Genomic DNA, 23,251 nt, shown 5'->3' with positions numbered 1-23,251 from the left:
CCAATCGCTTTGTAAAAACGCCTCCTCCAGTCTTTGGTGGCATCGAACTTGTGTCGTTTGGCGGCTTCTATCACGGACTTGATGATGCGGTCGATTTCGCGCTGTGAGAGAATTGGGTGGTCGGCGCAGTGTGCCTTTCGGTTAGGGGTTGAAGGAGCCATGGCTGTAGAGAGGCAGTCCTGTGTCCCTCTCATTTGGTGTTGGGTGGGCTGTTGGAGGAGATCTGAATTAACTTTAACCGAGCTTGAGACTTGGAAATTGGGATTGACAAAGCGTCTGAGAGGTTGCGGAGGGTGGTTTGAAAGAATAGGGCTGAGGATTCATTCTTGGGCTTGATGTTCGATTGACCTGGTAACACGGAGATCTGCGCAACACTGATGTGCTGCCAGCACACACTGCTGCTCGCGTACGATCGCTTACATCTCTGCGAACTCGAAAAGCTCAGGCCTGTTGAATGGGTTGCCCGACCAGAAACTTGGTCATATACTAACTCTGGTAATTGTGGCTTTGTCTACAATCCTCTTCTTCTCAACAATGTCTTCTACTTTACTGCTTATATGCCCGGGATGAGTGAGTGGTATTAGCAGAGATGGCGACAATTATGAAAATGGATGCAGGAACACTTTTTAACATCAGTAATTCCAGTGATTGAGCTTGAAGATATCTAGTCTTGCCACTCTGCTTCCTGCCCTAGTCACGCAAGCATGCTGTAACAACCACCACCACTCACCTCCGACCGCTTTCCCCAGCAACCTACCCACTCCCTATCTACAGCCTCTCAACCCACTCTCGCTTTCTCCGCCCTCCTCTTCTCCGCCCGAAACGCTTGCTCCGCTTCAGCGAACAGTCTTTTATACTCTTCCTCGTTCTCCATAAGCGCACAGTACAGCATCGCGACCGTTTTCTTCATCTGCGCTTCCCCACTGCCAGTGGTGCACGGTTTCCCCTCGAATCTCGCGTTGAATTCATCGGTGACTCTGTTCCAGTCGTTTATATTGTGTCGTGTGATGTCAAACTGGATTTGTTGGGCGTGTTTTATGAGCAGGCTGATGAGGTAGACGGCTTGGTGTCGTAGGAGGACGGGATGGTGCGTGCAGTGTGTGGAGTGGGGTTTGGTACGCGACATGGCTGGCAGGTGGGTCTGGCGAGTGTGGTGTGTGGGTTCTGGCGGTTGTTAGTTGGTGTGAAGATTTGGCTCGTTGGTCTGACCGTACCTTCCCCTTGCGGATAAATGATGTGGGATTTTGGTGGGTGTGAATGGGAAAGTGCAAGAGTAGAGTTTTGACCTTGGTTGGGAGCAGAGTGACAGATCTGTCGAAGGCATGGAGTGTTGGTGGCTTCAGCTGGTGTTTAGTCTATTTTCCATCTCAACACAGTCACACCATATGATCTTAATCTGTCAATGCTGTTCATTAAGTGGCGGAGGGGGCATATACTTTTACATACGGATTTAGAGACAGAAGGCGCATCGAACGACTTGGCATCACAATTACAAATGCGAAGCTGTTCTCCTCTCCGCGCCATGGCCTTGTTACGGCTTAGGAGGGCATGCGTTCATCTCAATGGCATCAATCACATAGTCTTTGGTACTTTCGTGAGACGTTGATGGGGAGATCTGCAGCTATGTCGGACTTTGCGTAACGGAAGAGCTGCGAAGAAGTAGAATGATTTCAATTGGAGAAGACAGGATGGATATGCTTTTTCAAGAAATAGAAACACAGGGGCGAAGCATGGTACTAAGGAAACAAGGCTTCAACTAGAAAATGGGTGGAGGACACAGGTCCATCTGTCCATAATACCAGAGACGCATCAAATTTCGATCTCCTTGGTAAACCAACTCGGCTGATGCAATCAACATGATTGCGTCACAGTCAAAGTACGAACCCCACACCCCTGCTGACACCTGCAGCTCTCAAAGTCAGCAATGCATCTTTACAGGAGAAAGCTCAACTTACGTCGTCACGCAGCTCTCCTTCACCACGGTCGTCGCCGTCACTGCGGGGCAGCACGCCGCAGGACAAGACAGCGTCGTCATGGTTTGGATGATACAGTCCGGCACGATGCAGGTGGATGGTGCTGGAGGGCAGTTTTGCGATTTAGTCGAGGTTATTGTCGGACAGTATGGTTGCGCTGATGTGGTTGTAGTGATTTCTACGGTGCTGACGGTGGTGATGGTGCTGAGGCTGGTGGTGGTGTAGGTTGTTGGTGTGGGCGTGCAGGTGGCAAGGGAGGTTGTGAAGAGGGCGGTTGTACCTGAGAGCAGAGCGAGCAGGCTGGAATGTCAATAAATTAGCCATTGAGCCTTCAGGCTGGCTCGATAATTGAAGGCGATCTTAGTTGCAGAGTTAGGATGTCGAGCATACCTCAAGGCCAGCCAAGTCTTGGACAATTTGTACATCCTGAAAAGCGGGGATTGGGGTTCGAGCTTGTTGTTTCTTGTGTTGTTTCTCAGGGAGATGAAGTAGGCAGGATCGATTCGTGCTTTATGAGAACAAAACAGTAGCCAAATCCCCCCCCTTACCGCTGCAACTAGATATAGGTTCTCGACGAAAACTCGCATAAAATCTCCGGTTTCAGCGCCATGATGTTTCCTCAGGCTGATGTCCCATGATTGGTCGTTTGGTCCTTCACGGTAAACTGTGACAAATTTTTATGCAGGTCGAGGGTCTACGCTGCCACGATCCCCGCAATCCTTTTGCTCAATCCGGATGCCGCAATGTCTGGCTGACGTGAGACGCATGGCCTCCTCCAATGATATCTGCGCCCGAAGCACGCCCTCGTCTCTTATTTCTCGTTTCTTGACAATTGCATATTCTCGCTAGCTGTGCACGTAGACAGTGTAAGAGACTGTTTTCAACCCCGTTAATCTCTTTTCGCCTTGCATATGTTCATCACCGATTCTCCCACTTCTTGCCAAAACCAGTTCCTCGTTCCAGTGGACGATCGGCTTGCGGCTCGCACAGTTAGTGGAGAGGCGTGCGTACCCTAGACTCAACAAGATCAAAAAGGTATCTCAAGTATGTCTAATCCAGAGCAGCCATCGCTTCATAGTGACCGGGTTTCACTTCTTGAACGCCATATGCATAGAGTGTGGAATGAAATTGACGCCACTAGGGTCGAGATCATCAGCGTCAGCAGCCATGGCCATGAGTGCACAAACCTTTTGGCTCAAGTATCATGCACGGCGTACTTACTCTAGGGTAGTCGCGGAGATGATGTGCCCCGGGTGATACCATATGCCTGCGACTTCCCAGGGAGGTTGGAGGGAAGAGAAGAAGGTTGCGCAGAGCGATGGATGTGAGTGTTCCACTACGCTCCGGTGCCCGAATTCTGTCAAGCTTGGCAAGCCAATGACCTTCAATCTTATCTAATCAACGTGTTTGCGGTCTAGCGCGAGACCCGATTTTGCTGGCGCCACGGCAATTTACTAATCCATCTTCTCTGCAACCATTCGTCCGTGCCACCAACTTCTTGCCAAGCATCTTCCGAATCCCTACTCTTCAAGTCTTTGCCAAATCGCCGAATGGCCGCGTATCTGACGTGCTTAGAATGTCGTTGCCAGAGCGCGTCCTTCAATGGACATGGCGAGTCGCCGGAGGTCAGAAAACTATCAAAGACCGTTGGTGGCAGAGTTCCTGCTTGATGGCCTCGAGTAGCTGGGTTGAGACCCTCTTTGAGAAAAAGAAGACAAGTTCAAGACTGAGAAGACCTCAAAACAGGAATTGTTCGGAGAATAGGTCGCGCAGCGTCCACTTGAGCTTCAATCAGCAAGAACAAAGAGTAGGTTGCGTGCTGAGCAGGACTGAGGGCGGGAAAACACCGCTTTTTATACCCAAGTGCCTGCCGTTGTCCTTCCAAATTGAGAAAAATGCCTGACTCCCAGTCCGTCGTGTATCAGGAGTCCCATCACGTTATGACTGTGTCCAATCGCAACTCTTCTCATCATTGAATCGTGGTGAGGCTTTTTTCATCACGACTCCGCCATCCCAGGGCAAGGCTCACAGCCCGTCAGCCTGATCATCGTTTCAGCAGGATGGAAGGGGAAAGGAGAATAGCTAGAATCAAGAAGTCGCGATATTTGTGGCCATCCGTCAGGACGTGAAACGAAGAAGTCCATCGATGCAAAGATTTAGGAGCAACAAAAAAGGCATACCGAGGTCTAGCGCAAAACACACGTCATCGTGGGGGCCATATTTGAGGCTTAGGATTGAGAGAGTGGGGCTGTCATCCCCGATGATGCTCTCCACGGACCACTCAAAGGCTAACATCGAGTCCGCCTGATCTGATCGTCGGGTCAGGAGGAGGCGAAGACGGAGACGAAATCTGGCATCAGAACTTCACCATGTTGAGATCGACTTTGAAGATTACGGTCCTGAAAGGAGCGGTGTTCCGGTGGGGAGTGATTTCTTTTGGATATGAGGCTTACCAAGAATTCGCCTGATGGTGGTTTCAGGAAGTGGAGGAGGCACATGGTAGATCCGGGATCCAGTAATCGTCATGCTCGGAATTGACTCTCCAGAGTATCGTGACGGAGCTATTTTGCCGCCCTCAGGTGTTAGTATTGATCGCACCAATAGCGAAGGTATCACCTCAGACCAGCATGTGGAGGAGTGCCATGGCCAGGAAAAGACCGCCGCAGCCACTGAATCGCTTTCGTTCCACGGTTGAATTTTCAGACTCGAAAGCCAAAATCGAAAGAGCGAACAGAACTGAAATGGCCTGGTCGAACTCTTCTTATCTTGGATCGATACAAAGATGAGATACTTAAAGCCGCGGTTTGATCAGGATCTAGATAGTTCACTATACGTCCATGGCTTGCTCTGACTGTTCTCGTGATCATCCTACAAGAGTGCTGGAAATATCTCCAAGGAACGAACTTACTGGTCTCATCAAAAGAAGAGCCGAAGATAGTAGATCCCACCAAACAGGGATCAAATCCCCATGTTTCGGGAAAGCTTGCAAATTGGCTCCGTTCTGCACAGAATGACTAGTTGCCGCAACGCTGCAGGATTCGCGATGTGATATCACATGCAAAGCAAATGCTTTACAGTAATTACCGTATGTCAGGCCTCTAGAGCATTACAGCGTGTAATTCGTGAAATGGGTTTGGTTAATAATTTGAAGGTTTTTTTTTTTTATAAATAAATATTGTTGGTTATATTTTGGGGAGAAAATTTTTAAAAACTTCCATTTTTTTTTTGATTTGTCCTTCCACCAAGCATGCCCCCTGATTACGAGGTAGACGCGTTGTTGGAAGCTCCCATAGCTCCCATGGCTCCTGCACGTACCTCGGATCTGTATAGCCTCATTTCTTGACTCGCAAGAGTACCCTCAGTAGGACTAGATTACACGGAAATGGTACCTCTCAACAGGTGGATTCCAGGCCAAATTTTAAGTACCTACTAGTGCCATACTAGCGTAACCGTCAGACCAATTGCTTTGCAGTAATTTCCTTAGCGGAGGGCTATGAGTTGCGATAACCGTACCTATACTAAATTAGTAAAAATTATCGTCTTTTAACGATTACTTAGTAATATAATCGTAATATTAAAAATTTTAAAGTACGTTATATATTTTTAATAGTACTTTTCGTAGAATAATAGTAAATTAGTTTCTTTAAAAAAGCGTATTAATTTTTAATATAATAAATCTAGAAATTTAATATATTACGATAGTAATTATAAATTAATAGAATAATAATATTTATATAGATATCTTAATAATAATAGATTTACGTAAATTATAATATCGTAGTTTAAATTAACGAACGTATCTCTTATTTAAAATTAATTAATTCTATTAATATTTAACTCTTCTTTATATATCTTAACTTTTATTAAATTCGAAGAGTTTTAGAATTATATAGTAATATAAAACATCTATAAATCTAAAAAGTTTTTATAAAATTTAAAATTGCTAATCGCGCGTTTGTCGCGGAAATTATAAAATTCGTCGAATTAGTAAATCTAATTAGAATTCGTCTAAAATTTATCGAATTAGTAAATCTAATTAGAATTCGCTTAAATTCCGTCGATTTAATAACTATTTTAATCTTTTTCGCTAATTCTATTAATTTAATAATAATATATATAAAAAAAGAAAAGTTCTAATAATTAACGTTATAATAATAAGATTCTATAGCGATAAGTATTAACGCTAACTTAAATTTAGTTATAGAATTAAACGATTTAATAAAATTAGTCGCGTAAATAATACTTTAATATAGCGTATAATAATACGTATATTAATAATAATATATATTAATATTATATATATATAAAATAGTACTTAGAGTATATTAAAGTATATTACGTAAAATTTTTAAAGTTATTAAAAATTTTTAAAGTTACTAAACTAATAGAACTAGCGAAAAGAGTTAAAATAGTTATTAAATCGGCGAAAAGAATTAAATATAAATAAAGTCTATTAAATAAACTAAATCGTACTTATAGTATAAACTCGGCGAAAATTATATAAAAATTAATTTTTTAGATTTATAGATGAATTAAAAAGATAGATATATTCATATATCGATTTAATAGTAAAATTAATTCTTAAGAAAGTAAAGAAAACTCGAAGAGATTACTTACTTAAGCTTATTCGCTAAGACTTCGCTAAGTATATATTAAACGTACTAGTAGACGCGTAATCAAGTAACGGATTTACGCGATTTTTCGCGTTTCCCCCACTATCCTTCCTATATATCACTTATAAAATAGAGCCTTATATATTTAATAAGCATCTAAATACTTTATAACGTAAGTATATTATTAATTATAATATTAGATTAGAATAGACGACTTTATAAATTTATAAAGATATTAATATATTAATCTTAACGATTAAACGAATTATTAAATCTAAAGTTACGCGTTATAATAAAAACTCTATCTTAGAATTATCTAAAAAGATTAACGTATACGATCTTCGAAGTTTAATTTATATAATTACTTATTTAGTTAATAATAAGTATAAATTCTATATATAATTAATTAAGAAATTTAAAATCTCTATCTCTAAAATAACTCTTCGTAAATACCTTTATAAAGTAAACTTTCGTCGCTATATTATATATCTAAAACTACTTATTTCTTAAAGTAATTAAAAAAAAAGGCTTAAGTAAATAAGAAAATATCTATATTAGATTATTAAAGACTAGAAACGAGTTATTTTTAATAATAAGAGCTCTTTTAAGAGTAGATAACTATAAGAGCGTAGTCTACTAGCGATTAGCTAGCGAATATAGACTATAAAAGACGTAGTATCGTTATAGAATTTAATAGTATATTTAATAGTAGAACTAATCTCTAAGAAATATTAAAACTTTAAAATATATAAAGTAAATCTATATTCGCTAAGTCTCTAAGTATATAAGATATATTATTAAAATTAAACTTTAAAAGAAACTTTAATATAGAATATATAATATCGACGTCTTAGCGTAAGTAGCGCTAAGGTCTATAACGTATTAAATCTAATAATTATCTTTTCTTCTAGATCTTAATCTTTAAACGTCTAAATAAAAATAGAATATTTATTAAAAAATCTTTAAATTCTAGTAGGGAAATAAGAGAAAAGAGTTAATCTATTACGATATCGTTTTAATAACGCGATAGAATTAATTATTACGCGTTATAAACGCGTTATTAATATATTATATAATAATATTAATACTATCTTCGAGAATAATATTACTTTTATAATATTAATTAATAATAATCTATAGTAAGTTAACGCGCTTAATATTAACGTTTTTATAGCGCTAATTAATAATCTCTATAACGAATAATATTAGATTTAAGAATTTATAATAAAATCTCGAAAATCTAATAAATAAAGAAGAGAGAAGAGTTTTTTTATAAATAATATTATTTCTATAGCGTATTACGTCTATAGCGAAGTAATATAATAATAATCTTTATTATAAGAATTTAAAGAGAATAATTAATAAAGCGACGCGTTCGCGATAATACTTTCGATTATTAATTAATAATAATAATAGAAATAATAACGATAGCTAGACGACGCGATTCTATAAATAATAGCGAAATATTATCGCGTCGCTATTATCTATATTATTAAGTATTATCTATTAATAATAATACTATAATAAAGAATATAAAAATCTCTTTTAAATTATTTATTTTTATTCTTTATAACTTCTAACGCTTTTTTTATAAGTGCTTACTTTAGCGCTATAATATTAATATTAATATTAATATAAATATAGTATATCTCGTTATACTAGTAATCTACTTCTCTTTATTATAAATATCTTATTATTATTAATTACGTCGATACGTAAACTAATAATTTTATAATATTCTTTTTTAATAATAATAATAACTTTAATAATAAGTATATAGTCGTCTTATAGACGTAATTATTAATTCTTAACTATTTCTATTATTATTATATTATATATATAATTATTAATAAATTTTAATATCTAATTTATTATATAGAACTTACTTTTATCGAGATAACGATTTATATATTTAATATTAGAATCGATATACAGAGGTCTGCATCGAAAGTCCTGCATATGCGCTAGTGCAGCCCTAACCCTACTTTCGGAAAGCGGCCCTGTAGAGGGGAAGCCTAAAAATATCTTCTCACAGCGCATAATGGGATTTAAGGTACTTCTTTTAGCCTTGATAGAGGTAATAAATCCCGAAACCTGGCTAAGGCTAGGTACGATTCCGAAGAACTCCACACGCATTGTCCAGGTAACCCTTTAGGTGGGGCGTTATCCGAAGTCTGAGCGCAAGAGTCTTGGCGGGTGCAGGACTTTCGGTGCAGACCTCTGTAGATATAATATTAATATAGATATATTAAATAAGATAACTAAGATATCGAACTATATAGGTGAAAAGAAGATATAATATAGTAGAGAATATCTTCGTTAAGGCCCGCTAGCTATAGAGCTAAGGGGTATATTAAGAATACGCTTATAATACTACCCCCCCTCTTCGTTAAATTATATCTTATAATTAGTAAGTGGAAAGATAGAAAAATAAGTATATATATACGCTTAACGCCTGAAAAATAATAAAAGCAGTAAAGAAATAATCGTATTTAAGAATCTTAGTATCGTATTTTTCTTCGTTAGAGATATTAAAGATAATAGTAGCTTTTTATATTTACGCTATAACGATATCGCTAATTAAGATATAAGCGTATATAGAGAATCTAGTCGAAAGAAAATCGATATAATATAGCGAAAACTATATTTATAGATATAAGGGTAAATAATAATAATTTTCGAATTCGTATTTAAGCGAATAGAATATTTATAAAATAATATAACGTAATTAATTAAGAGCTTTTAAATCGAATTAAGTTATAAGCGCTAAAAACTCTAATTTAATATTAAATAACTTTAATATAGTCTTTTTTATAATATATTATTTAGCTAATATTAATTATATTTCGTAATAGCGATAATATAATTTATATATATATTAATATAACTTCGAAAGATCTTTAGAATTATATTAGTAAGAGAGGCTTACGCGAAAGATTATATATAAGATAATTTCTAATTAATATAGATTTAAAAGATCGATTCTCGATTTTAGAAAAAATGAGGCTATTATAAAGATATCGAACGATTTTAATTTAATTAAAAATAGAGTATTCGAGATAGTTTCGACTCGAGAACGCTATCGCTATTAAAGATCCCTCGCTCTAATTTCTTTATAGATAAAACTCTTCGAAATATCGCTTATAGAAGTCGTCTACTAGATTCTAGCAATTTTCGAATTTATCGTTATTTACATTATATTAGATAAGATTATTATCGAGATCTTTCTATTTAACTTTATACTTAAAATAATTATAGATTAATTTAAAATTAAGTATTTCTTTAATAACTTATTTAATTTAATTATTAATAATAATATATTTTAATAAAAAATTTATCTATTCTAGTAAGAGGTTATTTATTATAAGATTTAAGAGATTAAGATAAAAGACGTTATAAATTCTTATATTTAATAAAAGTTTTAGACGATATAAGATTCTTATAAGGCTTATAATCTTAAATAAATCGAGTCTCTTATAATTTAATTTACGAGAAGGGCGATTAAAGATAATATTCTTACTATTTAGAAAGATCTTATTATCTATTTAAAAAGTAATCTTTTATTAATACTTATTAATTTATATAATTATAGCCTTCTAAGCGCGGTCTATATTACTTTAGATATACTTAAGAACTTATTCTATATAGTTCGTAATATTCTTTATCTAAGTAGTATTAAAACGCTTATATATAATCTTATAATCGATAATATTTAGACTAAAAGTTATTCGAGAATAAAACTTCTTATTTATAAGAAAAGATAAAATATTAGTAACTAATAAGATAATATTATTATCGACGAACTTAATAATAAATAGCTATCTTATTTAGTCGTTCTATATATAATTATAATATATTCGAAGATAACGCTTTATATTCTAATTCGCTTATTTAATCTATTTATCGATTTTAGAGTAAAAGACTATTAATAACTTAATTATAATATTTAGTTTTTTATAAAAAGACTTTTATATAATAGCTATAAATTAAAGGCCTCGATTCGATATTATTAAGATTAATAGATTATATAGACGAAATACTTTCTTAAGTAATAAATTAATTATCTTCTTAGCGATAATATCTTTATTAATATTAGAATAGGTTATATAGTAATATTTCTTAGTAAATCGATTAATCGCTATTTAAATAATATTATAGTCGTCGAATATAGATAAGCCTATAACGAAGTTAACTAATATATCTTATTATTATTTTTATAAAATTAATAGAGGCTATAGTAAGTTATATTTTCAATTATAAGGCGTTTTAGTTCTCTAATAAATATAATAATTCTTAATATAAATAACTATAATAGCCCTTATATCTCGTTAATAATATTCTCTTTTAAGTAGTTTATAGATATATACTATCTCGAGATATCCGTAAAACGATTAATTATATATCTCTCGAATAATATCGATATATATATTCTCGAATATTTATAAATAATTCTTATAATAAAGTATCTCGTCTTATATAAAGTATTTATTAAAAGTAATTTCTTAAAACTTATTCTTATTTTTAACGATAGCCTTACGAATTTCTATATAATATTTATCTTTTTTATTAATCTCTACTATTTTATAATAGATAGAGTTATCGATTATATATACGTCGATATATTCGTCATCTAATTTCAATTAATTAGAGATAAGAATTATTTAATACTATTAACGTAATCATTTATTCTCGAGATTAATTAATTTATATTTAACTATTTATATAAGTATATTAACCTTAACGTTCTAAGGTCTAAATCGATAAATAATCTTTATATTAAATTCTAATAATATATTCAAATATCGAGCCTAGCGTTAACTAAGATTTCTTCTCTTAATAAAATATATTAGTTCTTTATAATCGATAAAGATTCTAATAAAGACATTCGTATATTTTAGTTTAAAGCGCTAATATTCTAGATAATAAATAATTATTAATAGTTTCTTATCGTAGATCTAGTAATTATATTTAATCGAGATTAGGTTTTTATTATAGAAGGCTATCGAGTAAAGTACTCTCTTATTATTATATTAGAAAAAAATATCTTTATTAATATAGTCGAAAGAGTTAGTCTCTAAAACGATCTTCTTTATTCTATTAAAATAATATAAAACTAAAGCTTTAATAACGACGACTTTAAGAAAGTAAAAAACCTCTTAATATACTAGAAATTAATTAAATATAACCTCCTTTATCGTAAATTTTATTATAGATTTAACTATTTTAAAGAAATCTCTAATAAATCGCTAGTAAAAATTATAAAATTCGATAAAGATCTATATCTCTTTAAGATTAATAGATATAATTTACTCGATAATAGTCTAGATCTTAATAAAGTTTATTTATAACCCGTCTATAGATACTAATAAGTCTAGAAACTTAATTTCCTAGACGTAGAATTCGCACTTAAGAATATTCACCTAAAGGCCGATATTTTTTAATTTCTAAAGAATTTATCTAATATATTAGATATATTTCTTTTTTATCTTATTATAAATAAGTATATTATCGAGATAGATCTACGGAGGTTACTATCGATAGTTCTAAATATTAGAGTTAAGGCTTTAAAACCCTTAATATTCTTAATAAATATCTTAAATATTTTAAATATTAATACTTTATATAGTAGCGACATTAATGCTATATATATGAAGTGCATGTATATGAAGTATATAGTAGCGATATTACTGCATATATACGGGGTATATAGTTGCGATATTACTATGTGTATAGTAGCGATAGTAGCGTATGACGGTATGCCTAGATATATTGTCGAAGTTATTCGTTTACGAGGCGGTAACGAGTATTGAGAGGGCCGTGAAGGAGGGGATGAGCGGCTCTATAATCCAGCTGACCGAGTAAATTAGTATATACGTAATTATATAAAACATCGTATGTAGATTATAAAGCTATTTAAGAAATTTGCCAAAATGCTAGAAATGCCAAGAATGCCAAGGGTTTTAGCGCATGTTTAGAACTTTCGATAACAACCTCCGTAATAGAAATCGTTTAGATATTCGAATAGAATATTATTTATATATTATTAATATATAACTAGACCGTTAATTAGATCGAAGAGAAGGACTCGATATTTATATACTTTAAGAAAGATAATAAAAGTAATAAAATCCTCGCTATCGAGATATATACGTAGTTTATTAAATATAACTATAATATCTAATCGAGTAAGATATTTATATTCTTAGATTTTTATTAAAATCTTATTTATTAATGAAATTAAGTATCGATTTCTTTTAATAATAGCGTTTAGCTTTTAATAATCTATATAAAAACGTAATTCTCTATTTAGCTTTTTCGCGAATAGAATAAATAAGGCGAATAATATATAGCTTAATATTATAAATTCCTTCTTTAGATATTTATTTAGATACTTCTTTATCTATTTTAATTTATATTCTAATATTAAATAAATTCTATTTTTTAGAAGTTTCGTTTTATTAAAGTTATCGTTAAATTTAAGCTTATAATTATAAGAATAATATAGAAAAAGTATATTCGTCTTAGTTCTATCGAAAATATTTAGATAGTTATAATACTTTATAAATAGTTTACGTTTTATCTTTTTAAAATTAATCTTATTAACGCTATTAATCTAAATAAAATAGTTAGAATTATAATATTTCTTATATTTCTTTTCTAAATTATAGAAATATAGTTTATTAATCGATATATAAGTTTCGCGAGATATTTAAGTAAGAGGAGATATATATAATATAGATAACGTGTTATAGATCTTATTTATTATTAATATAAATAGCTTATTACTTTTTTTACGAGCTAGTTAATAATAAGTCGCTATATTAATTTTAGCGATATTAATAAACTTAGATTTCTTATTATTCTTATTTTTATTTAATAAGAAGATATTCGAATTAATCTTATTATCGTAGGTGAGTAGGGGAGAGCTTTATCGTTTTAGTATAATAGATAAAAGAATAAGTAATATAGATAGTCGGAGCTTCGAAGTTAATAGAAAGGGGAGATTATCTATTATTAATATTTAATTATTATTATAATTATATCGACTAAGTAGAAAGAGTATCTTATTCTATAATATATTAAGAACTATCTTATATTTATTTATTTATAATTTTTTAATTATTATATCGTATTTTAATAGTATAATTAGTATTAAATATATTTCTTCTCGATAATCTTTTACTATTATTATAGAAAATAAATAGTATATAATTAATCGTTTTATAATCTAGTTATTATAATCTCTTAGTAATTTAGATTATAATAATAAGAGTAATTTTAGATATAAGGCCTTATATATCGCTAGAATTAAGAACTTATTTATAACTATATAAATATCGATATATCTACTATCTATAAGGGAGTTCTTAAATAAGTACTTTCTTTCTTATAAAGATAGTATAATTTATATATAAAAAGAATAACGTGTTAAGATATTATTAAGAGTATCTACTAGATATACTTTATAAGTACCTCTTATCGTAACTTTAAAAGAGATTATTCGTTTTTTAAATTTGAAGAAGAACTATTACTACCCGTAATATCGATATTATTAATTTTAAATTCTTCATCTATTTTCATCGCGTAAAATCGTGCTTCCTCGAAGGCCTTTTTATCAATCTCGATTTAAGTAGATATTATATAATTCTTTTAATAATAATCTTTCTTATCGTAGTTATAATATATTAATTTTCTTAATTTTAAATCGATTATAATATTTAAAGGCGTAATAATTATACTTAAATTAAATTCGATAATAGATATAAGGCGTATATTAACCGCGGGTGCTATCGTTAATATTTATATTATAATTAATTTAATAGTAATCTTTATAGACTTAAAATTCTTATAATTAGCACGTTATAAGTTATCTAGCTTTCGAAGATATTCTTTTATAGTCTTTAAAGTAGTAAAACCTTCTATAATCTATTATATCTTCTTTAATTTCTTTCTTAGTTTCTTAAAAAGATAGTTCTCTAGTATAAGAATTTCGTTATAGCTAAGAATAGTATCTAATTAAATAAAGTCTAAATAGAAGTCGATAAAGGATTAAATCCCTTACTATAGAGTATACATATTATGTAATATATTATTACGTCGATTTAAGTTTTTATAAATATCGATTAACTCGTTTATAATCTTAGTAAAAAACTAATACGAGTTAATAGAGTTTCGAAGTCTTCTATATATCGTATATTATATAGCCTTATCGCCGAGTTATAAGACTACGTAAATTATCTTAAAGTTCTTAATAAGGTAATAATCGCTATTAATCTTAAATTTCTATTCTATTCTAAAGAATTAGTTATTTTAGATAAGATTACTATCGTCGATAAATAGAGGTAAGTCTAGAATCTTAACTAATTTCTCTTTTAAATATCTAGATATACGTTTCTCCTCGATCGATAATAGCTATAAATCTTTTATTAATTATATTTTAAGGCTATTAACTTTTCGCTATAAAGAAGTTATATTCTTTTAGAAGTCTTAGACTAATTAATTTATCTTCTTAATTATTCTATAGATCTAATATAAATCGTTTATAATTAGATTCTTTTTTATAACGACGATATAATATCGAGTAATAATCTCGCGGAAATCGTCTCGCTTTTAACGAATTTCATTTAATATAATTATAAATTTATTAGATTAATACTTAGTTTAATATTATAATTATAAGCTATTAGCGATATTTTAAGATATATCTATTAAGTCTATCTTCTTAAAGATATCATCTAATAGAATTAATATCTATCGAAACTTAATTTACTTTAATAGAGTCTTAATTTAATCTATTCTTTTAATATTAAACTTCGCTATAAGAAAGAAGAAAGAAAGGTTTAAAATAAAGTGAAGAGGAGTTTAAATACTTTAAAAGAATAGATATTAAGAATATTAGATATACTAGAGAATAGTAAAGCCTCTTTAAAGCGTATCGAAATTATTTAATATTAAGAATAAAAAATTTCACTATAAAGTCTAAGATAAGATTATTTCTTTACGAGGGTTTAATATACTTATTTCTTAATCGTTTAAAGCGTTAAGAAGATTATAAGTATTTTAAATAATAATCTTTCGAGTATACTTACTCCGCTTAAAGAGTTTTTTATTTTATAAAAAAGTTATATATAAGAAAGTTTCGAAGAATAGTATCTTTAATTAGCTATAACTCGATTATTTCTTATCTAATTAAAGTCTTATTAAAATTCTAGACGTTATAATATATAAAGTTATAAGTAATACTATTAATATATATTTTAAATATAGAAATATAAGATAATATTAGCTATTTCTTTCGATTCGCTAGTTATACGAATAATTTAATACCTTCTTTATTCCTCGATTACTATTTATTGAGACCGTTTTACTATTTCTTTTAGACTCTTTAAAATCGATTTATCTATCTAATAAGTTTATTTAGAGATATAATAACTTAACTTAATTTCTTATTAAAGCCCTTATTAGCGCGTTTCTTTAAATTCGTTTATTAATATAAATAAAATAAGTAAGTTAATTTTAATTATAGTATTAGAATCGATATAGATATAATATTAATATAGATATATTAAATAAGATAACTAAGGTATCGAACTATATAGATAAAAAGAAGGTATAATATAGTAGGGGATACCTTCGTTAAGGCCCGCTAGCCATAGGGCTAAGAGGTATATTAAGAGTACGCTCGTAATATTTAAGATAAATCTCTTATCTATAATAACTATAAGATTAAAAAGCGCGATATTAATTACTATATTAAAATCTCTTTATATCTTTAAATATAAATAAGAAAATTAATATAACGCTATCGCCGCGCTAAATAATCTCGAAAGCTATCTTATTAACGAGTTAAGTTTAATAAGAAGATTATTTAATAGTATAAATTATAAAGATATATAATAGCGATAACTTCGATTATTTTTATTATAATTATAAATCTTTAAAATTAGTTTATAATAATAAATAAGCGTATAGCGAAGTTAAAGAGAATAAATAAATTATTAAAAAAAAAGCTTAAGAGCCTTCGTTAATATATAATAAATATTAATAAATATTAACTCGAAGATTATACTTTAATTATCTCCTCGTTAAAGAATTAAATTAATAAACTTAATTTAAGATTTAACGTTAAAATAGTAAAGAATATTTAAATAATAATTTTTTTTAATAATAGCGCTAGCGTAAGATTCTTAGATAGTTCTTTAATAACTATTCTAAATAAAAATATATTTATATTAATAGTATATATCTTAATATAATAAATCTTCTTTATAATAGAGCTTAATAGATAATTAAATAATATAATTATTTTATTAATCTATATTTTAATAATAATAAATATAGAGAAATACGCGCGTAGTATAAGTATTATCTAGAAATATATCTAATCTAATTAATAATTATATCTTATTTTATCGTCTTCGCTTATTTATTATTAATTTATATAATTAATTAAGCTCTTTTATAATAAGAGACTTATTATTTATTACTTAATACTTTTACTTATTACTCGCTTATTTATAAGCTTAAATTAACTCGCTAATATTAATAAATTTATTATCTAATAATTATTAATTATACTCTTTATCTTAATTAATTTATTTAACTTTATATTAAATATCTTTCTTATACTTAATCTTATTAATAATTTCTTTAATCTCTTAAAGCTTATTATTATTAATAAGATCGAGGACTTATATAAAGATTTTCGCTATATTATTATAATCGCGAAAATAATAAAACTTAAATAATAATATATAAAAGATATTATAAATTTTATATATTAAGAATAAAAGTAAGCGATATATCTACGTCTCTACTTTATTTATAATTTAAAATAATTCTATAAATTTATAAAATAACTTTTTATTTAGATATTTCTACTTTAATGTTATGAGATGCCTCAGGGATACTCATAGGGCCACTAGCGTAGGCTTGGCACCGCACATATCTGTCCCGCAGGCACATAGATAATAAACATCTTTTACACCACACACATATATGAGTTAAACCATAATGATTCCTTAACAATTGGTAGCAACACCTGGCCCTACTTCATAGGATATCCAGGCGTCACATCAGACGTTTACGCAAAGCCTACATCAACACCTAATAGTGTAACGCTCCAAGCCGGTCCTCCAATACACTCGCGTCATCGAGTACCTTTTGACAAAAACCCGTCCAAATCGATCCTTTTAATAGGCCTGTCGATATCACAATGCAAGAATTCCTGCAGATCCTACATGAGCAGTACCGCACCGAGTACTACGGCCCCTGGCATACAAGAGAATGCTACCCATGGGAGTACGACGTCAAGGCTCAAGAGTGCATCCAATTGGCTAGCAAATCAGACCCTCAATTCTTTCTACCGCAAGCCAAAATCCTTCAAGACCGAGCGGCCTACATACGTCAAGAATGGGCTAGACTTGAGGCCTTACAAGCCATTCAGCCAGTCACTCAGCCAGCCATTCAGCCAGTCACTCAGCCAGTCACTCAGCCAGCCACTCAGCCAGCTCACCAATCCACTCAGTCATCCACTCAGTCATCCACTCAGTCAGCCACTCAGCCAGAGCACTCAGTTGAGCAAGAGGAGGAACTACAACAGGCAAATGCGGAGAAGACTGCGGAGAAGACTGCGGAGAACACGGCGGAGAAATCAAGCGGCAGCAAGGCCCCCAGCACCAAGAACGCAGGCTTACTCTCCACGATCCCGCGTCAAGTCATCACTCAGCAAATGGAGAATACCACTACAATCTGGCTTGCTATCTCTGCATGCCTAGGCAATATCACATTAGTGTGGCACATCACTGCAATGAGCACACAAGAGAAGGATCTACTGCGTCGATCACAGCCAATTGGACCTCTGCAGGCAAGGGTCACATCGGACGATGCATATTTGGACGAATTGAAACCGTCCGATGTCTTGCTCCGACAGTCATTTCATTATCCAAAGGCTTTCATTGCGGCAGGAGAACTTATGGGATTCACACCACTAATTGGCCTGGTGTCTCCATTCCTTTCCAGCATTTCGAAAACTCATTCATGCATGCATGCATGCTTCTTGCCATGAGGACATGGCATTTCTCTGTTTTTTGTGGGCAATTGTCATGAGATGCCTCAGGGATACTCATAGGGCCACTAGCGTAGGCTTGGCACCGCACATATCTGTCCCGCAGGCACATAGATAATAAACATCTTTTACACCACACACATATATGAGTTAAACCATAATGATTCCTTAACATTTAAATTCTTAATCGCTAATATTATTAAATTATCTATCTTATAATTTTAAAATTAATATATTTTATTATAATACTTAAATTAAATTATAATCGCGCTATAAAGATACTCTACTATCTTATCTCTTAATATTTATAACTTCTTTACTCTATTATTTATAGCGAATATCTCCCCCTTAATAAAGTTATCTTCGATCTTTTAACGAATTTTAGAATAATATTTATATATTAGAAAGAATAATATCGTTTTAATAAAGAAATATTAATTATTTATATAAGCGAACTCTATTATTAATAGTTATTTTATTTAAATATTTTATTTATTATTAGTAAATATATATAAGAAGTATTCTAATATCTAATTTTATCGCTTAATCTATTTATTAATTTATAAATAAAAAATAACATTTAGATATTATTTAATTTTAAAATAAAAGTAAATAATAAATTAGAAGCTATTAATAAATATAAAACCTCTATTATTAATAATATTATTTAATATATTATAGTAATATACTATTTCGAAATAAAATACTTTTATTAATTAAATAATATCGATTATAATAAATATAGAAATATATCTTATTATTTTTATAAATCGATTTACTATAATTAGAATAGTATTATAAATAATACTCTTATACTTACTTATTAATAAGTCGATAATAAAGTTTATAGAAATTTTCTTTTATAATTTAATAGCGATAAGAAGCGAGCTTAATTCGCTATATAGGCGATATCGCGAAGCTTTAATTCGCTAATAAATATTATATATCTTAATATAGTCGATAATTTACAGTTTACTGGCCGGAAAGGTATGGTATGGTATGGGATATTGACCTGCCATACCATACTCTGGTATGGTATGGGTTATTGAGATTTGCATGATCCCATACCTGGTATGGTATGGGATCTTGGCGGGATATCCCACGGTATGGTATATCTGTGGTATCATACCATGGTATGGTATATGTATGGGATATCCCGACTGGGATTTCTATATTTAGAAGTATAAGTAGCTATTCTAGTCATCATTCTGGTCAACCATGGCTGCCACTACTATGGCTGCCCCTACCATGGCTGCCACTACCATGGCTGCCCGTACCATGGCTGCCCGTACCATGGCTGTCACTATCATGGCTGCCACTACCATGGCTACCACTACCATGGCTACTGTCGAAATGTGGCCCCCGCGCATCCCAGCCACCGTGTTTTCCAGCCACCTGATTTTGTACTGTATTTAGAACCTGGCCCCGGAGAGGTTTTAGAGAATTAATCCGTCCGTTCTATATATCACATATCTGGCATTTTAACAGCTACCACTACTATGACTATCACTATCGTAGTCATGATAGTAGTAGTCATGGTAGTAATAGCGATGATAGTAATAGCTATGGTAGTGGCAGCTATGATAGTGGCAGCCATGATAGTAGCAGTTATGGTTGACCAGAATAATGACTAGAATAGCTACTTATACTTCTAAATATAGAAATCCCAACCGGGATATTTCATACATATATTATACTATGATATGATATCATAGATATATCATACCGTGGGATATCCCGTTAAGATCTCGAACCTATATCAGAAAAATGAAATAATATCCGACCCTACTTATATCATACTCGGGTACGATATAGTATTACTTGGTATGGGATATCTTATAAAATATACCATATCTTTCCGACTAGTAAATTTACTTTAAATTTTTATTTTAATAGTATTTATAAGTAAATAGTTTATATATCTTTATAGCGTTAGAGTATTCTAATAACGAATTATTATAATATTTATTAATAAGCTCTTTTCTTAAGATCTTATCTCTAGAGATATAAAGGCGATTATTATATCTTAATAATCTCTTAAAGTCTAAGATTTATATTTAGCTATATATATGATATTTAATTATTAATTTATTAATATTAATTCGAAAAGAGTTTATCTAATTATTATAAGCTTATAAATCTTAAATTAATATTTTTATTAGTCTTTAAAATATATTATAAATAATCTCTTATATAATCTTAAATTCTCTTTTAAAAATAATTATTTAAACGTTAATAATATAAAATATAAGCGCTATAGCCGCTATAAGCTTTTTATTTCTTTATAATTACTTATTACTAATTTAAAATATAAGCTTATTTTATAATATCGATAAAAGTTTAATATTTAATAATGAAATTCTCTTATAATTAAAGCGTTATAATAATAAATTAATAGAGTTTAATTTATTTATTCGATAAAAAATTTTAAAGTTATAAATAGCTAACTTTAGCGCCTAACGAGCTTATTTAAAATTTAATTTCTTCTATTTTATAAAGCTTTTAAAATTATTATAATTTATTAAAATCTTAATATAAAATATATTATCTTTTAAATAATAACGCTATTATTTTATAAATATTATAATAATAAGTAGCTCTTAATTATAAATCTTATAATTTTACTTCGTAGAAATTATTTTTCTAAATTAGAATATTATTAATTATTAATAATTATTCTTATTTAATTATAAAAGTATAGCTTTTATATTAAAGTTAAAAGCGTTAATTTTAAGATATAACTTTAAATTTAAATTATAGTAATATAGAAATAACGCGATTATAAAAGTATTTCGAAGCTATTAAAACGCTAACTCCGCGTTATCTATTTATTCTAATAATCTAAATTTCTTATTATTCTTATTTTCTTTAAGTAAATTAATAAATAACGCTATTATACTAAAATAGCTATAAATAAATTATTAATAAAAATTAGTAAAGTCTAAAAAGACTTATATATTTCGATAATTTTTTAATTTTAATTACTTTTTAATAATAGTAATATATTTTTAATTTATCGCGATATCTTCGATAAATATAATAAACTTTAGAAATTTAACTCGCTTAATATAGAATTAATATTTCTTTAGATTAGCGTATAGTTAAAACTAGCGTAAACGCTTAAGTACTTATTTAATATATTATTAATACTCTATTAAATTAATACTATAAATTAGAATATTATTTAAATATATTATATATATTATATCTACTAGATCTATAAAAGCTTTATTAATATATATTTAAAAAGTTATTAATATATTAATAAGTCTAAAAGATATAATTAAATATTCGAAGTAGTTATAATAATTATAAAACGCTATTTTCCACTTATTATCTTCTTTAATTTAAATTTAATAATAGATATTTTTAAAATCTAACTTTATAAAGACTTTAACGCTATATAAGCGATTTAGAGTCTTAATAATTAAAAATAGCGGGTATTAATTTTTAATAGTTATCGCGTTTAAATCTCGATAATTAATATAAAAATAAAGCCCTCTATTCTTTTTAAGAATAAAAAGAATTAATACTTTAATTAAGAAAGTCGAATAATAAATCTAATCTTTCTAAAGGAAATTCTTTAAATAATATTATAGTTTTATTAACTTTATTTAAGATAGATTATATAAGAAACTATATAATAGTTTCTTATCGCTCTTAATCTTAATAATATAATCTCTCTACTTAAGCGTAAATAAGATTTCTACTTTTTTATTAAAAAAAATATTATTAAACTCTAATAACTTCTAAGAAAGCTTTAAATTATATTTATTTTTCGATTTATTATATATTATTATAGCGTATATAATTATAAATATATTTAACTTCTATTCGATAATTTAAATAAATTTAATAAATTTTTTAATTTATAATTTATTAGCGTTAACTTTAAATTATTATTACTTTATTATTAAATTTAATAATATTTATAATTAATTTAATTTAAGTATATTTAATATAATATTAAAGCCTTTTTAATTAATAATATAGAAGAGTATATTATACTTTTTATTTTAATTTTAATTATCTACTAATTAGTAATCTAGCTAATATACGCTATAATAATATATATTTTAATTACTTAATATTTTTAATTATAATAAAATAATATTATAAGATTTTAAATCTTATTAAATTATAAATTTTTATAAAATTAAATTAATATACGCTTTAATATCGAGTAAAGTAACGAGTTATCTCTATTTACTCTAAAGCTTTATCTACTTCTTTATAAAAATAAAAGAAATTATCTCTATTAATTATTATTTTTATCTTACTTCTAAAATAATTATAAGATTAAATCTTTTTTTATTAATACTATATTAATATAGATTATAAGTAATTTATTAAAATCTAGATACTTAGATATTTAATAACTCTATTTATTATAATAAAAATAATTATTCTTTTTATAATTAGAATTAAAGAATTTAACTTTATACTTTATATTATTATCTTAAGTATATACTATATAAGCGCTATTATTTAAAATTAATTTAGACTTTAAAATTTAATTCTCTAGAGATTTATTTTTAGCGAACTCTCTTAAAGATTTCGAATAAGAATTATCGCCGAAGCGTATATATTTTAAAATC

At 29.3% G+C, this 23,251-nt stretch overlaps 2 protein-coding genes across 2 annotated transcripts; one reads left to right on the top strand and one right to left on the bottom strand.

Moving 5' to 3' along the window:
- Nucleotides 1–778: 778 nt before the first annotated feature.
- On the bottom strand, nucleotides 779–4,499 carry HO173_011535 (uncharacterized protein; the record flags this gene model as incomplete). Its single annotated transcript, XM_037313415.1, has 2 exons — nucleotides 779–1,164; nucleotides 4,427–4,499. 2 exons carry the CDS (start codon nucleotides 4,497–4,499, stop codon nucleotides 779–781), a joined length of 459 nt encoding a protein of 152 aa, XP_037159687.1.
- Nucleotides 4,500–17,801: 13,302 nt separating this feature from the next.
- HO173_011534 (uncharacterized protein) lies at nucleotides 17,802–18,653 on the top strand (the record flags this gene model as incomplete). The annotated part of the gene is made up of 1 exon (XM_037313414.1): nucleotides 17,802–18,653. One exon carries the CDS (start codon nucleotides 17,802–17,804, stop codon nucleotides 18,651–18,653), a length of 852 nt encoding a protein of 283 aa, XP_037159686.1.
- Nucleotides 18,654–23,251: the final 4,598 nt, after the last annotated feature.

Source organism: Letharia columbiana (assembly GCF_014066305.1).
Source record: "Letharia columbiana isolate WasteWater2 chromosome Unknown Sc0000063_s0, whole genome shotgun sequence".
NCBI lineage: Eukaryota > Fungi > Ascomycota > Lecanoromycetes > Lecanorales > Parmeliaceae > Letharia > Letharia columbiana.
This window is presented reverse-complemented; position numbering and strand designations above follow the sequence as displayed.